This window comes from Zonotrichia albicollis, chromosome 3, assembly GCF_047830755.1.
Source record: "Zonotrichia albicollis isolate bZonAlb1 chromosome 3, bZonAlb1.hap1, whole genome shotgun sequence".
Lineage (NCBI taxonomy): Eukaryota > Metazoa > Chordata > Aves > Passeriformes > Passerellidae > Zonotrichia > Zonotrichia albicollis.
In genome coordinates, this window is record NC_133821.1 from 30,986,430 (window position 1) to 31,005,161 (window position 18,732).

Consider the following 18,732-nt stretch of genomic DNA (forward strand, 5'->3'; position numbering starts at 1 on the left):
GTATGGGCTGTTTTCTGAAGGACTTATTGAGCCTCTGCAGACATGCAGAAGGAAATATCCAAACTTTTTTTTTTCTCCTCTGTACACGTGAACTAAATCAGTTCAAATTACAAAAACTACTTTTCTGCTGCTGGAAACCAAGGAACATTCTTGTCTTGCTGCATGCTGAAGGCAATATTTTGTCATTGCAGAGAACAGCAATCAGGTCCTTTGCTATAGTTTGGCTATGGATGTTAAACTATTCACATTTGTTCAACTATAATCAACTGAAATACATTCAATACATTCTTCTTTTTCTGAAGACTGATATTTGTCTATTTTCCCTACGATGACAGGATTCTTTTTGATTTTTAGGTACCACTGTGAGAGTTTTGCTAAATGTCATAGCGAACTACATGCCTAAGAGGCTACAAGTCTTGCAGACTCTTCAAGGTCCAGGAGTCCCTTACAAATTTTCTGAGTGCTCAGCTCATTTCCTGGTGCCTTATTTCCAGGTGCCATTCTGTGTGTTAAGATTTTGTACAGTGAGAATAGATATCAGCATCCCTTAAACGGCAGAAACATCTTCTCTGAAACATGTAGCGTGCTATAAAACAACAATTTTAACAATAAGGAAAACTCAGAGTATATAAAATAGGAAGAAAGTTATACAGGAGTAAAGTAAAACCACTTACACAATCAGTATTTTTACTGGCAGTTGGTTACGCAACAATAGCATCAAAATTCTTCCTGTCTTGTTCATTATATTACTGCAGTGAATAGAAATATCAAAACTTCAGCTTTAATGGGCTTTGGCTGAAACTGTAAGTTTGCCACTTGTAAACATTTTGATTTAAGGAAGGAGGCAGAAAAAATGGTCCCTCTAGAATAATTATCAAATGGTTTGTGTAAATGTAAATAAATGCTTGGTGCACTTAATGAGAAATGAAAGGACTCTGGGATTATACTGTGGCTACACAAAATAGTTTGGATGCTATATATCCATGAATGACCCTAAATTCTGTTTGAACTCCAGATACAGAATATTGGATTCCTTGTGAAATGAAACTTGAAAAAGACACCCAAAATCCAAACCTCACTTTGTGGATGTTTATTTGTCGAATAAAGGAAACAGATCTGGTTTTGTGTAAGAACATTTCTGGTTATCTGCTTAGAAACAGAAAAGTTTTGAGCTTTTTTTTGGCAAGAGGAGGAAAAGCGTGTATGTATCAAACAATTCCCATTGGAAGCATTGGGTTTTATCTCCCTCTGTGCTCTGGCCCCTCAGCCATGAGCACTGCCACCCTGCAGTCCAGGCTGCATGGGAGGCTGTGCTTTGTCCTGGGGGCAGAGACACTGAAAGGAAGAAAGAGAAAGAAAGATTAATCTGATAAAGGCATTGCCATTTCTAATCGGACTGATGGGAAACTGTGGTATGAAGTTAAAGAGGCAACGCAGGGTGAATTACTGTGATGAGCTACCTTAAAGCTGAAGCAATCAAATAGATAGCTCTCACATATAAAAATTACTGTGCCATCTTTATTCATCAACAGTTTTGCACAAGTGTCTCATGTTCAATCCCTTCCAGGAACAACTAAAGCACTCTGATCCATTGCATCAGATTAAATCTTATCTGGGAAACTCAGCCACTGGGGTTGCTGCTTCCCGCTTCCCAGACTTCATTTCTCATAACAGAAATAAACATTTTAAAGATTGAGAATAACAAACTCCAAAAAGTAATACCAGTACAGCACAGTGCCTGCTCTTGCAACATGCTAGAATGGAATTGGAAGGGCTTTTGCTCTGGTGTGTGGTAGCAGTAAAACTTTTTCACATAGCCTGACAGGTGAAAACCTAGAGAAATGAAATTTGTGACTCCTAGTTTATAGAATCAGAGAATGGCTGGAGTTGCAAAGGACCTTTAAGATCATCCAGATCCAACATCCATGCCATGAGCAAGCACACCTTCCATTAGACCAGGTTCAGAAAGTATTAATACAAACACACATGGAAGTTTAATTCACATTTATTGGGGCCATAAGAATCACATTTAAAAAACAGTACTAAAAAGCCTACCCTTGAGTAACAGATAAACAATCAATATTTGATTCAAATATAGTCAAATGATATGAAAAGCAAATATGGTATCACAGAAAATTCAGCATAAAATTCCTGTAAAAATCCACTCACATGATTTTAAGAATTAGCTTGTAATTTGATCTTAAGATATGCTGAGATCTTCCTGTGATGCTGAATTCTTTGAGCTTTTTGAAGTGGATGGGCTCTGAGGATACTCAATATTTTGCAGGAATGAACAGAGGAAACAAGCATAAGTTTTGCGTGCTCAAATGTGTTCTTCTGACCAAGCATCACACAATTTTGTACTCACAGCATATGGGACAAGGAGTTAATGCACAGGTACTGATAAAGACAATTAAATGGAAATAGAAAAACTGACCGAGTAATAAGGTGTATATATGATATCAGAACTTTATTTTTTTAAAACTCAAGTTCTTTCACCCACAGAAATGCTAACAGGATTTAAAATATGTTATCTTCCATTTAATGCCTATCCTGCACTTCTGAAGTCACGAATCAGTCAAGGATACCTAACACTGAAGATGATGAATAACAGTGATGAACCAGATACATTTATAGTTGTGAGGGGAAAAAAAGAGATAAATTTTACACTTTTTTTGTTTTTTAGTGTTAACCTCACTTAAAAATGTGTAATAAATAAATCTGATTCTGAGTATTTCACTTAATGACTCTGATTTTGTATTCTAAATTATTTATACTAAATAAAATACAGTTTTTTTCAGAAATTATTACTTTAAGATAAAACTTTTTTCTGAATTCATTTTTGATAATTCTTGGAAGCCATATTGCCTAAAGTTCAAGCAAAATCAATTAAAACTACTTCAGACACAGTATCCATCACAAAAAGAGTAGTTTATGGAACATTTAGTCAACATACGGCTGTATATTTGCTGAAATGCATTTATTGACTACTTTCGATGTGTCTCCAGGACAATTACAGTATTTGCCCAGTGCTGGAGTAAGTTTTTCCAAACTTTTCGAAGAGAGCAATTGATGAAAACAGTGTTTCAAAGTCCTAAAAAAAAAGAGAAAAAATTATGTTAGGCTTAGGTGCATTTGGCTTTTTTAAAAGGTATTTTAGAGTTCTAAATATTGTCTTCTAGTTACATTTCATTATATAGATAGAACGCAAATTATGTAAAATAGTGACTATTAAATATACATTTTTTACATTATATGAATATTGCCTTGAAGAGGAGCAAAAGAATGGATTTAATTGAAAGCAAATATGTATTTCAAACTCTCAGCAACTAGAAGAACTGCAGAAATTTCCTGCTCTAGAAATTATATTTGCAAAATATAATGGTATACATGGTATACAAAAGTTTATTATCTTCCCTGGAAACCAGGCAGGTTAAAGAAAGCACAAAAGTCTTGCTATATTTAAACTTTTCTACTCTGGTTAACATTGAAATAGAGGTATTAAAACAGCTCCATAGGAAATATTTTCAAAAAATTAATATCTATTAATTAAGCACTAGTTGCAACAAATCGATTAGAAGAAGCAGGGTGATTCCTGAACAAGTTTTTTTTCCCCAAGGTAAATTTCTTGCTTATTACATTCAATTTTTTAGTGCAAATATTTAAAAGTCTAAATTGAATAAGGGAAACACAAGTGAAGCTGTGCCACATAAATTCAGCCAACAAACAAGATAGTAAAACAAAGTGTTCTAAACCATATTTTGATTTGTCTACTTAGTAAAAAATACTCATGGTAAATGATTAGGAAGTCCATGGTATTTAAGATCAAGGTTTTAAAACCTTCTTAATAAAATTATTTCCTTGAACCTGAAGTACTGAGGATAGTATAACAATAGAAAATACTTGGTTTGCTTTAAAATGGTTTTTACTTTTAGAAAGTAACATGCCACAGATGAACTCTCAGCCTTCTAGGATCTGATGATTCATTTTTAAGGAGTTGTTCTGAATATTTTGTACTGTTTTCTATTGCCAACATGTAGCTCTGTGAAAGTGGAAGAAATTGAAACATCTTCATGGAATGTCTGAGGCCATGAGTTAAAGAAAGGGAAAAGTTTTATCTTTTCAACACATTTCCCAACCTGAAAGGTTTCATTTCATCTTTAAAAGAGAATATTTTTTTTTTTAAGGACATGAAACAGAATTATCATTGCCTGGACAATTTGGATTTAGCTACTTCACAGAGCACAGTTCAGCTGTACCTCTATCAATAGAGCACCTCTGACTTCGAGTAGGCTTCATGCAAACACTGACTGGGCCCAACTGCCTTTCATTTGCATTGCACTTTGCCAAACTGAGAACATATAATTTCTTACATCTCGCACTTAAATTTGCTTACTATGATTCCTCCAAATTTCTGGTGCATAAATCTTAAAATAGCAAGGTAGGCCTACATTCAAAATTAAATAATTAAATAATCCATGTGTGGTGTGGAGAGTACTATCCCATTCCTAAAGGATTCACAAGATTTACTTTTTAATGCTTCCCTATGCCTTATATTGGCCAATTTTTTATTCAACAGAAATAGCCTATTTGCATATTTTGATATTAAACTTTTAGAATGGCACAATATTCTAAATTTCAGTGTCTATTCAGCATCACAAGCACCTTCTTACCATAGGAAACTTTGTCCGTATAATTATTCTAATAAATATTATAGTATCTCCAATACAACTGCAAATGGTTTCCTTCTAAAGCGAAGCTAGATATATTTAATTCAGTAAATTAACCAGACTAATTCTGTTCATGGGAATGGAAAAATCAACAGACCAGCTCTAGTTGCTGAGAAAGCAAGCAGATAATCCAGCAATAATTTAGGGTTAAGCAGTAATTCAGAGCAGAACATTTTTTGAAACAGAAAGTATCTCATTAATTTACATGCAGGACAGTTACGTACAGCTTAACAAATTGTGAACAGTTTAGCAAGTGGTGAACTTTGATGAGACAGGGAAATCAGTGAAACCTGTGCACCCCCTATCAGGATAAAATCAGGAATGGGAAGGCTGAGTGTTGCAGAGATCTTTATTTGCTGGAGCAGACGGCTTTTGCTATTAGGATTCCTGGCCAAACAAAAACAATTGGCTGCCAAAATTAGCTCCTTGGGACGATTTAGGAGCCTTTGAAGTGAACAGTGGTTTTGAGCTGGAACTAAGCCCAGGTCCAGCTTCAAACTCAAATCAAAATGACAAAGAGGAAATTTTTTGTGCCACACACCCCCTCAGTGTAAGATTACTTTGGTTTGGCAGCTGTACTGTTTATCTTGTTATTTAAAACTATTCCACTAGATACTCACAACTGAGCATTTAAACAACTGGCTCTGATTATGACGACAGCAGTTATGTTTGACCACATTTAGGGAACATTACAGAGTCTGGTGGATAAATAAAAGCATTCTTGTCTTTAGAGTTATATTAATTAAAGAAATGTAGTATACTAGGTAAAAATTGCATAGCACGCATTTAAATTCTAAATATATTTTGGGAAAAAGATCTTGTTTCTATCTTTTCTGTATTTGAAGATAAAGATTTTAATCAGATTTCAACAGAGAAATAAAGTAAGGCCTGAAATCACCACCTGGCCTTGCAAGATCTACCTCACATCACAAAAGGAAAGGAATTGGAGGCCAGGTTCTTACGTCCATCTAATGGAATGGTGAAATGACCACTGAAAACATGAAGAGAAGCATAGTGATGCACTGCTCATTGATTCTGATGGGAATCATCTTGAATTTAGGCTGTTTGGTACATAGCATAGAAGTTATGAAGTTATGTAAATGATCCTTTTGAAGAACACAGGTTGTGAATGGAGAAAAATAGGCTTCGTCAAAATTATTTTCACCATCAGGTCCTCTCTGTTGGTAGCTGGAATGAACAGACTTACAAATATGAATTCACACATATTGGTGAGCTCAGTCTATAGTTTTGCTCTTGGGAGCACAGGAGCATAGAGCTGAGCTCTATGAATTTTTCCACAATGCATTCTTAAATCATGCCATATAACTCTCAGGATCAGAGAGCTGAAATTCTCAACACTGAGAGCTACTTTGAAGTTCCCAAACAAAGTTGATATAACACTTCCTTTTTAAATTTGTCCAGCTTTGACTCTTTTCACTCTAGTAAATTGTAAGTGACTCAAGTTCAGCTGACAGAGCTTCACAAGACCCTTTCAATGTATTATATACTTGAGCTCATCAGTTCGAAACAACGGAGTCAGAAAAGGTGGCATAAAGCCACCAAAGATTTGTCTCAATCAGCATTCTGATGTCATAGATTAGACTTGCCAAATGGTTACATAGTCTATATTTGGAATGTTATTAAAGCAAATTCCAAAGACATTTTTCATCTGACTATGCAGACTTACATAAATACAGATCACGTACAAATGCTGGCAAATGAACAAGACCTTGTAGACCTTCAGATTGGTTTGGAGGCCCTTGAAAATTACTTCTGTGATATTCTAGAAACAAATTTGTACTAACAGTGTTTCTTTCCAAGCAATTTTGAGAGTACTGTACAATATCCTGTGATATAAAAATGCAGTTAAAAATGAGATAGGAATTACCATTGAGTATCTTCTTGGAAATTTAATCAAGTAGAAAGTAGCTGCCTCAGACAAAGGCAAGAACAGACAAACAGCAGTAGCAGATTGACTCTCAGATTCTAAGGCCAGAGAGCACTCATTTTACCATTTATTCTGAGCTCCTGCATACACACTTAAGGGTAATTTCACTTATCAAATCTCTCAAGTCTATAATAATTATGAAACTGTTAAGTGTGTGATAAACTTGGAACAATAAGCGTACTATAAAGTCATATTATCTGACTTACAGGATAGGATAGTTTTTCCTTTCTCTGTAATTACAAAACTTGTGTTTGCTGAACAAGTAAAGATTTGGTTGCATGAATTGGGACAAAATTTGTGTTAGGCTGTACAAATATGTAACTCCTTCATGGGTTAGTAGAAGCAACTTGTGCAGAAGTTTCAAATATAAATTGCATAATGACAAGCATTCTCTGAAATGTATAGCATTCCATCAACAGCAAATATTCAGAGCAGTGATTCCTCTTCTGAGTCAATCAAAAAATACTAAAGGGACAGTGTATAAATGCATTTATCTCAACCATGGCACCGTGTGCTGTGTAAAAGGCAAACCAATCCATGAAAAGTTTGCATCTCAGAAAAAACTTTTTTGTAGTGCTGGAATTGTATCTGTTGCTCCTATAGGGACATTAGGCCTCTTCTGTTTTTCTCTTTATAGAATACCTATTCTGAATGTAAATTCTGTTAAGAATTAATGGCAGAAGGAATGAAAAACAGCCACAGCTGCTGGAATAATAATTCTATCTTCGTGCTACTGAGTAGAAAAACCAGGAAACAATACTTTGAAACTAATATCCATAAGTACACACCAAGACCTTAGAGGATGGGAAATTCTGTACAAATGTACCTGGAGCAGGAATGTTCTTAGTGTAGGGTAAGCCACTGAGGAACCCTGCTTTCCCACAAAGTCAGGAGACATCCCATGTGCACAGCTCCTTTGGAAACCAGGCAGTACTGCCAAGTGTCACTGCTCAGCCCTCGTTCACAGCCCCACCTGCTAAACACTAAATGGTCATATTTAAGAGTTTCCTATGATCCTAATGCTTGTAATAGTCAAATAAAGTTTTAAATGGAGCTGTCATAGTAAGCCTCCTGATCTGCTAATATCCACAGAGGTCTCTAACAAGGAAGCAAACCAGAAACAGCAAGCTGTTAGACAAGTAAAATGTTGATCCAGCTAACTTTTATTCTCAACAAATTTATCAATACTGGTTAACAATACTTCCAACTAGTACAGGGCCCTCTGACATGATAAAATGAGTGTAACAACCCATTCTGTCAATACAACACAAATGTCATTTCAAGTACTCAAAACCCACTAAGCTACCCTAAAAAAGATTGATTTATCTGCTCCAGTGTTTCTTTGGGGCAAACTTTTCTCACAACTGAAACCAATTAGTGGGCCTGGCACTTGTAGTGCAAAATGTAGGTCAGCATCAAGTAATAAAAAAGTATTGACTTTTCTCTGTCTGTAAGCAGCATGAAAGGGGTGCCATGGCCCTGTCGTATATGAAAAGAGCTCCATTAATTTCACTTATTTCAACCAGACCTGTCAAATACTAATGCTTCTATTGCACTTTTCACACAAAGTACATTGACACCAATCCTGGCCCCAGTGTAACAAGTTTACAATATTTCAGTCAGTGAAAGGGGTACTATAATTTTTAATTCCCTGTTGTACATTTAGTCCCTTTAAGCAGCACTGCTCATAAGACTTACTAAGAGATATGAGCTGGGACATTAATAACAGCTTCACACTACTTCCCATGGGCAACAGAACCTATTTCTTGGGCACAGCTTAAATAGCTAATTAGCCATTAAGTTCAGGACACAGTTGTTTGGCATAACTCTGTTTCTGTGGCTGGTTAGCACAGACTGCCAATTTTACTTTCTGCTGTGAAGAAAAAAAACCAGAATGTAGGAAGAGGTCTTCCATGACTTGAGGCCATAAAATTGAAAAGCTAATGTGTTAACCAATTGGGTCAACCAGCCCCTTCATATAAGAGATTATAACAAACGCCTGGATCATGCCTTAGGGACTGGATCTCATTGTGTCAGCACAGGGGTATTGACTCCCAGGGAAAATCCTATCAGGGCTCCTGCCCCACAGCTGACAAGTGACCACTGCTGTGATGAAGGGAGTAGAACTGCACCTTTCCCTATTCAGCTTGCCAACGCCATGCAGAGGAGGAGAAGGAGGAACTAAGCTCTGCCTCCTCCTTCAACTGTCCACTACTGCTACCAGTATGAAAATCTCTACATTTTGTTCTTTCTGGTAGGAGCAATAAAGTTGTTATGGAAGCATACGTGAGTTTCTCCATATTGTGGATAGACACAGCAAAGGTCAAACTGACTCAAAATGCTATGATCCTGTTTCCCTCTAGTCTCTACAATTTGTCTTCTAACACTGATTTTTCTTTTTTTCAAGTTAAGTTTTATGGTTCTTGTTGACAAGCTTGAGGGCTCTGAGTGTGATGCCTAACTCATTCCCTAATTACCTCCTGCAAATGCAAACATCACCAGCAACAATAAAACTCTTTGATTTAAAAAGACTGGGTGACTATGGTAAAAGGCAATTTTCTACTTGCTTTAATGACTTTGTAAGCCTTACCCTTTGAATCAACTTGCTATTAGATCTTAAAATAAAATGATATTGTATAGCCGTCATAAAAGGCAAATTTATAACCTTCGGTGTTACACTTACATCAGTCAAGTTTCTTTCTATTTGTTAGTTTTAGTCTTTTATTGACATTATGATAATGTGTTGTAAAAAAGAATCAGGAAATTATGTTCACAGTAGGAAATTTAACAACACTGTTTTAATATCCTATCTTCCAAACAGAAAGAGAAAACATTAATTGATATTTCATTTATGTAACAAACATTTCATTATTTTTACCCTTAATTTTTCATGGATATTTATGACTGTCACTGACTCTTACATGGTTTTATTTTATGAATTAAAAATGAGGAAGCCAAACTCAAACAGCGCTTGCTAGAAATTGTGAAAGATTTCTAATGATGGCTCATGAGTTTGAAAAACCACTGACTTGATAATCACATGGGTTTAAATGCTTTTTTGTGGGATGTGTCAACTACGAGCAGCACAGCCACGTGTGTTCCCTTGGGACAGCCAAACATGGAAATCATAACTCCATTCCTCCCTTTCTGGAGTATTGGAGAAAGGAGTGTTCTGCTGCTCATCTGTGCTCACTGAAGTTTCCTTTCATTGCTCTGCATCTAAATTGTGCTAATTTGTGCTTTGGAGATAGTTGGAGGCAACAGACAATCAAGCTCTAAAACTTCTTGTCCTCATCTGTGCAAGGTAGGAGAGGATGTGTTCTAGGCTTGAAAAGAGCCTTTTTTAGCTCCTGCATGGTTGGAAGCAGTTCGGAGAAAGGAACAAAAGTGTATCCCCTTTCATAGCTGCACAAATTAAGCTATGACATGTCAGAAAATAATGATGCTCTTCAAAATGCAATAGTTTAAGCCACTGTACAAGGAAAGCACAACTATTCCTAAACAAGTAAGATATTCTGTGATAGCCATGTTCATTAAGGACTGCAAATGTCAGCCCTTAATGTTTTCCCACAAGCAAATTATCTCTGGGATTCAATGAAGTTCTGCGTAAGGAAGGACAAAGGAAAAGAGAGGAAGGACTTGGTCCAGTAAATTATTTTTTCCTGTAAGTATTGCCTCTGTAAAATTAACCTGGGATCTGAAACCAGGCTGTCCTTTTTGTCATGTGTAATATAACTAGCAATGAAGATTTGTGGTCCAAATTTGCATTTGTTACATTTACTTAGTACCTTGCAGTCATTGTGGCTGCCCAAGGGGAAGGAAGGGTGGAATTCCCAGCTGTACCCTCTACGTTCATTTATTCCATTTATTAATGATCTGCAAGCCAAGGCACTGTCTGGTCCTTCCTCTCAAACATGGACTAGCTTTGCAATGCTTTAGAAAGAAATGCAGTCTCCCTTATAAATAAATGTTCAGTTAATTAATTTCTTTAAGTGTATAAAGCTAACCTACAGAAGAAGAATAAGCCACCTTGATGTAGACACTTTCCAGGTACTTTGAGACCTGTTCAGAGTCAGTTTCAACATTACAAGTATAGTTTCCTGCACAAAGATACAGTGCATGCTCTACCATACTTTAGGCAATGTTATAAAACAATATCACCCAAATTCTATTCTGAATGTCTGTATATGAACCAAAATTGCCTAAGATAATACTCTATTTTTTTCACTATGTAGCCTTTTTTTTACAAGTAAATTAAATTAAGAAACCAATGTGAGATTCCCTGCAAGCTATTTCATACTTGGATACCCTTGAACTTTACTGAATCTGGGCTAAAAAACAAATGTGCAGTTGAAATAGTTCAGTAAGTATTCAGAATCCCAAGAGGTGTTTATTTGCTATTGTCATGCAAATATCTACCTCTTACAGTGTATTTTAATAAAATATCTCTGAAGAGGTGAGTAGAAGTTAATCTTAATCTATTTAAGATTTATAAATAACATTGTCAAGAACAAAAACACTCTAATAAGAAATATATAGACCTTTAAAGAAGTTGTTAAATCTGAGGTGGAGCCTAACACACATTCCTGTGTACAAAAAACCCACAGATTTAAAAAGCATCTGATGAAAAAGTAAAGGACGTATTCTTATTACAGTATTTTTAAACCAGTTTCTTGTCCTGTCCATCACACACACTCCACTAGCAACAAGAAACCACTTGCATTAGAAACTACTGCACTTAGGGACAAACATCTTGACTTAGGCCATTTGTAAGCTGCCCCCTTCATTGTCTAATCTGTTCAACTACCACATTCTCTTTTCAGCTGAAAATAAGCCAGTGCCAAGTGTTCACTGCCAAGAAAAACTCAGAACCACTTTTAACCTGCTAGACTAAAGCCAGAAAATATTTAAGCTGCCAAGATCAAGTTGCAACTCTACATAACTTGACAAAATCGTGCCACCAGGAGTTAAGAAGGAAAAATTCTGAGTTGAAATCCTCAAATGAAAGTATTTTTTTATCTTATTTGGCTTCTGATATGTGGCAAAACCAGTACTTCAGCTAGACTTAATCTGGTTTCTCATGGTTCTGGATGACACTTTCTAACCTGATTATTTTCTGTGACTAAATTACTAGATATGCAGATCAAAGGAGAACAGTGGATGATGCCATCTGGCTGAGCTTTAACAAGGCTTTCAACACAATGTCCCAGTGAATCCTTTTAACCAAGCTGGTAAATTATAGTCTAGATGTGGAGACATGCAATTGCTGCCTGGAGTCTCAGATTCAAAGGGTAGCAATGAATGGCTTCTCCTCAACTGGACCTGGGTACCAACATATTTCCTCAGGTGCTGTCTTGGGGCCTATCTCAATATCTCCCTCAGAGACCTGGAGGTGGACATGGAATGCACTCTCCTCAGGCTCCTGGATCACACCAATGAATGGGTGCCATGGAGACACTGGAGGGCTGTCACTCAGAGTGATGCAGACAGGCTGGAGGAATGGCCTGACAGAACCCTACAAAACGCAGGATGGACAAATTCACCCGGCACAGACTCATCCTGGAGGAAAGCAGGCTGGAGACTCACACCCTGGGCAGCAGCTCTGCAGAAAAGGAGCTGCTGGTCCTTGTGGGCGAATGGCTAAACGTGAGTCAGCAGTGTGTCCTAGCACTGATGAAAGCTAAAGAGAAAACCAGCTTTTCTCCTCCAGAAATACAAGCTACCTTCAGAAGAGATAGAAATGATCAAACATGAATATTTTCCTCATTTTGCAGGAAGCTTACTTTGCAGATAGCTAACACTAGAGAAACTACTCATCTCTCATCCAGTGTTCATACATGCTCTCATTAATCAATTAAATTGATTATAATATTATATTTATATTTAATATTGATATATTTATATATAAATAATTAATATTTATATATAATATAATTATATATAATTATATATAATTATATTATAATAATTATAATATTATACCTTCTCAAATAATCTCATCTTGCAGAGGGGGGCATATGTGGCCCGAAGTTTAGAGTCCGACTAGCTGAGGGCGAAAGGCCGACGCCCCTCTGCAATTCCTGGCCAGCACCCTTCGGCGTCTGATGGCCTCGGGCTGTGCTGGCTGCGGACTGGCTCACACCGCTGGTATTGGGGAGGAACGGAGCTGACCATTTCACCGGGGGTTAAACGTCGGTTTATTGAAGGTGTTGCGGGATCCAAACGCGGGGAAACCAACCGGGAATAAGTTTTTTCATAGGGGGTGAAACAGGATTATAAAGGAGGGGGGTGGGTACAGGCGGAACCAATCGGGAAAGGTGAGGGGATGAACTTCACAGAACTGACACTCCATGGAGACCAATAATCAAAAGGTAAGGGAGGTGTCCTGGGACCCCAGCCAACCACCACTTCCAGAGAGGAGAAGGTTCTCGAAACCTGGGAGGAGAAGGGGGTGATTGACTGGGCCCAGGGAGGAGACAACTTTCACTTATAAGGGAAACCAGGGGAGGAGCAATTACATATCGGCAACTATGAATAGCGGTTACTATAGCAACTTAGCTGACAGGGTAGCAGTGGCGGGAAATAGTGGGGGAACAAAACCATTTTACACATAATAGGGGAGAACAATACATAAATTGGGGGAATAACACAAGAAACTTAACAACACACTACAACATCTCCCCGTTTTTTACCAAATAAAAATTAAAAAGCTTTTAGACTAATACCTATTGCTATTTTTTCTGTCCGTATTTACTCTTACATGATAACATATCTTCTTTATGTGTCATGTTTTCAGTGGCACTTTTTCTTCTGTGTAAATCCACCAGTTGTTTGATACAGTTCAGGAACAGCATCACCTATACTGATTACTCACTCCGGTGCTGCAGACTTGTTTTGGCATTGACATGAAGTCAGTTTTGACAAACTTGCTGACTAGAAGCTTTGGGGAGAAGAACAGCTAGTATTTACAGCCAAATATTGCTACAGATTCAACATTATTCAGAAAAAATTACATGGATTATACTTATTGGTACAAATTTTAAAAATAGTTTGCTGAGCAATTCAAAAACTAAAACCATGCTGCCTGGGTTCTGACATGAATACATGTTACATAGATATTAAATGCAACAACTTGTGCAGCAACAGTCTGTGGGGTGCATAAGCAAAAGTTTGTTTCATTTTTCAGCTGGATAACTTCTGAACTAGACTCAACTCTGTTGGCTATGCTGAGGAAAGAATTTAGCCTGAGACTTTAATATCTATGCCTTTAATGTCTATACAGAACTTTCAATGTATAGCTGAGTATGATTATATCTTATAAGTGAAGAGGAACTGGGAATTTTTACAATGTTTTATATGCTAATTTATTCATTGACAATGTAGTAGCAATGTAAGTTATACTGTAAAGTTTCCCATACTTCTCTGAGGACTTCAGATTTGAACTGAAGTGTGGAAATTCTTTAAATAGCAACACATTTTGGCCTTCCTTTTGCCAAAGGCTTGGGCATCTGCAAAAACTACAAATCATGCCAAACCCTTTGAGTGATATATGGAGGACCACAATCCACTAGGAAATAAGCTAAGACGAAGTCATTCATTTCATTTAGGTCTTTTGGTGGGATTTGAACCATCCAGCCCACAAACCATGTCTCAGGAGATTGCAGTGTACATCCAGCCCCCAGTAATAATGATTCATATACATATATGTGTATATGCTTTATTGCTACCTTTAGCTGGATTAAAAGCAATATATCAAATTTTATATTTCTGCTTCTTTTATTAGCTTTCTAGCACTTGATCAGCTGATAGAGGCAATAATGAGATGTTTTTTTATAAACTGGAGTTTGTAAGTCCTGTCCTGAGAATGTAATATTTCAAAAAATAGCCTAAGCTTTGGGGAAAAAACCAATTACAGAAACAGCATTAAAAATGCCAAGCACTGGGCAGAAGCAATTCTGGATCAGTTTAAAAAAGTGATTGATGAAACTCTAATCTGAGCTGAAGGAACAGTTTCACGACAAGCTGTGACCATTCCACACACTTCATTAGCTGCCATAATTAGCCTGGTGTTTCAATTTGTTAGAACTGGTGGGGACAATTTTACTCAGAATGCAAACATCAAAAAACAGGGTGCCTCAGACTTCAGAAGAGGCTGATGAGAAGCTTTTCTAGTCTTTGTTAACTAAAAGATTAATTACAGCTGATGGGAGGCTGTATTCTGATTGTCACTCTGTCTATGTGCATTACTTTTAGCATTAGAAGAAAGACATGGTTGACACTACACTGCTCAATCAAGCAGCTTTGCATTAGTGCACAAAGTCTGCTAATATGCAATGTTTTTATTATTTCTCCTTTTCCTTCCCCCCCCCCCCCAAGTTTAAGGCTCTCACACCTAACAAGTTATTCTTTAAAAGAGCAGGGTGTTTGGTTGGTACATGCTGCCATTCCTTAACATGACTACAGGTGAGAAATCCTGACATGTCTCAAAGCTATAAGCCAGGAATATTATTACTTTTTATTACTACAATCAGAATGTAAATACCTTCTCAAATAATCTCATTATGAGAAAAAAACCCAGGGCAGTTGTGAAACTGGTACTGTGTGCTTCAGCCTTTGTACCCTACCCCTCTACCTCAGGTGTGGTTACCTCTATACATTAACTCATCAAAGCTTGTAAGGTTGTTTATATGGACATGAAGTTTGAATTTGAACTCCAAAGGTTAGTCCTGAATAATTCCATAACTTTCATTCCAGAACATTAACACATGGCAAACCACCTCCTCATAAAAACACTCCTCATGTGGATATGCCTTTTACTTTCCCTACAAGTATTATCAACAAAAGCTGTAACAGAAGAAATAATACAGCTTATCACGGTAGAATATCCTTTTAACCTGAGTTGGTAAAGGGCATGTTGAACCCAGATCTTCATTGCATTAAATGAATAAGCACTGAAGTGTATTACAAAGTGGATATCATTCCATGATTTAAAATGGGGCAAATTAGTCCAGAATTGATTTATAATATAAATTTTGAAGAAAGAAGCAGTAGAATCTTATGTCAAACCATTAAGACAACAAACAGTCTGTACTGCTTCCCATGTCTCATTCATTCTAACATAACTACACAAAGTTGTTGCTGTGGTTTTTCCTGTACAAGGAATGCAGGTTCCTCTAAAATCCATTTTTATGCACTGAAGTCCTACTGCTCTGAGAATAATGTACTTTTGCTCCCTAGAGAGAGCATCAAAACAAACAAAAAACACGCAAACTTACAGACTTTCTTTCAACCTGGGCTCATATCTGGCATAATATCTTGGAACACCAGTAGGTGTTATTAGCATTTAAATTATAAAACTATACAATCATAATGAGTCAGTGTAGCAAAATCTCTAATTCAAACAACATTTCAACAGTCTGAAGTCCTGTGTGAACCTGTTGCAAGAAAGTCATCAAAATATGTGTCTCTCATCTTAGACCTCAATTTTCAAACTCACCAGCAATGTATGCTTAAAGATGAGATTTTACAAGTCAACTTTTCTGAGAAAATAGGTAACACCATTTTTCCTAGAACATTCTGTCTGAATGGCATGAATTTACATATTGATTATGTTCATTATGGGTCAGATCCTTATCTGATGCCAATTGGCCCAGCTCCATGGATGTATCCCAGTTATGCTAGGGCTGAGGACCAGCTTTCAAACCTGAAGCTTTCCACAGTTGTATGGCCCACGTAATTCTCAGAGGATTGTGAAAAGCTTTTGGCTACTTTAATTTCAACTCCATTTAACAAGCACAAACAAGGTCTCGGTGAGTATTATCAAATAAAAAGTATCTTGCTTTTGCAGATAAATTCCATAAAGAATTTTAAGTGATTTCAAAATATAGCCTTTTTAATTCAATATTTTGGCAAATTTAATTGAGTTGAAATACATTATGTTTGACATACATATAAAAAAAAACTACTTAATTCCAAGAATACTGAACAGTCTGTGCAAAACTGATATGAAAAGGCAAGGCCATGGAATTCCCAGTTTAGTGCATGGATTTTCAACTCCAACAAACAAAATCATATCCAAACAGTCAACACCTAAAACCAATATAAATAAATTAGGTGTAACTCCAGTATCTACTGTTTCTAGATTAACTAATTTTTTTGCAATTTTGAAGCTGTGCCACAAATTATTGTAATGCACACTAAGCATATATTGAAGGAATTGGGCAAGATACTCTATTTCTAAAGTGTTTCTGATTAAATAAGAGGCTTTAAAACATTTAAGCAATGTGTACAATGGGAATTATTTATAAAGCTTAAATATAAATACATCTCGCTCACAGAAATACTGGTTAAAGTTAACTCTTACTAAAAATGCGAGGTTTTATTTTATATCACTAAATGCAAGTTACATTATTAAATGAGGAAGGTAGGCAAAGCAAGAAATTTATCATCCAACAGACAAATGACAGAGGATTGCTAGTTAGACAGTATAATAAGTGCCATCTAATTTTCTCCTTCGAATCAATTTATTCTTCAAAGCCTTGGATCATCATCAAGGGACTGCATTTTCCCGCTGAGAAATTACAGAACTGAAAATCAGGTTTCATAAAATATTCAACTAGTTGCCCACAAACCCTTACAAATAACCACTAGAATGGATTTGATTAGACTAGTGGTGACAGTATCTCTTCCTATGCAAATAATTGAATGGTTTGACTCTTCTCAGATACTACTTTGTAGCATTACTTCAATATCAGACCTGGGTCTGTTACTATGCAATGTTTATATTATTTTTTATTATTTTTATCATTACAAAATTATATACATCGGACCCTGTGACTCATCAGCAACCACTAAAAAGTTCTTTCAGCCTTCCAGTTATGCACAGATTCTCTTCTGCATTTAGTTGAACATTAGCCAAGGGTACATTTTGCATGTTTTTATTTGCTTCACAGTGTTTACCATCTTTCTACAACCAAGAATATCATTTGAAAGCTCAATGATAGTCAATCATAATTATTAATTTTATATCAAGAATAGCATTTTTCAAAAGCAACACTACAGTGGTGATCTTAAGGATTTTCAAAGGAAACAATATACAATTCAGAACCTTTCCAGTGAGAGCTATGAAAGTGATCTTCATAACAAAATGTAATTCTGTAAATAAGTCAGAGTCACAAGGAACCTGGAAAGATCATTATGTAAACTGTCAGAGGTAGGAATTGTCGTTTGCTTTCCTGAAAAACTAAATGGGTGCATCTTATAAGAGAGACTTTATTCTAGCCTGTGAATGAGAGGTAATGTCTGCTGTTCCCATTTTTGAACATGGCACACGCCCGCTTCTGCTTTCCTCAATACCTTTCTTTCTCAACAGTACATTATGACATTTACAAAAAAATTAAAAAGAGAAAGAGATCAGAAGTAGAAATTGCAAAATTGACTTTAAGATACTTTTTGTTACCCAGTTTCAAGGACCACCTGCTTATTAAGTTCTTCTGTGATATCAAATTGGGCAACACTGCTCTTTTTCTGTACTATCTAATCAGGGAGCCAAACACCTGAGCTCCACAGAGCTCACAGCTCTAAAGAATAATGCTGTTGAGGGAATCAGCCTATGTGGAGGAAGGTAATCACTATTTACAGCAGCATTCTGGCTCCAAGTGGTTCTTCTGAGAGCAGAAAATACATGTTACAGGGTAGTACAGAGAGACTTTTCATTAATAGTACAGTATATATTGTTATTGGACCAGATCCTTAGATTTAAATTATTTGTTTTGGTTCAGAACACAGAATACCAACAGAAAAGTGAGAGAAATCAGTGTTTTGTTGGAAGCAGATAGTTGATAACTCAAACTAAGGAACCACATGGAGCATCTGAATAGATACATCAACACATGCCAGCAGTAATGACCATACAGGAGCCATGTCATGGGCTGGGGGCCACTGGAGTGCATCCCACTTTGGAAACAACCCTTATTATCCCTGACATGGCTCATAAGGAAACCAGGATTGGGACAAACTCTTACAGCCCATCCAATAATTCCCTTCTGGCTGCCA

General features: G+C 36.6%; 1 protein-coding gene across 1 annotated transcript in view; it reads right to left on the reverse strand.

The window, feature by feature from the left end:
* Positions 1–1,401: 1,401 nt before the first annotated feature.
* SPATA17 (spermatogenesis associated 17) overlaps positions 1,402–18,732 on the reverse strand; it is an 87,708-nt gene continuing 70,377 nt past the window's right edge. Inside the window, exon 10 of the mRNA XM_005483007.4 lies at positions 1,402–3,094. Within this exon, the coding sequence (XP_005483064.3) occupies positions 3,014–3,094 (81 nt within the window). The 3' untranslated portion in view covers positions 1,402–3,013. The remainder of the gene's footprint in view (positions 3,095–18,732) is intronic.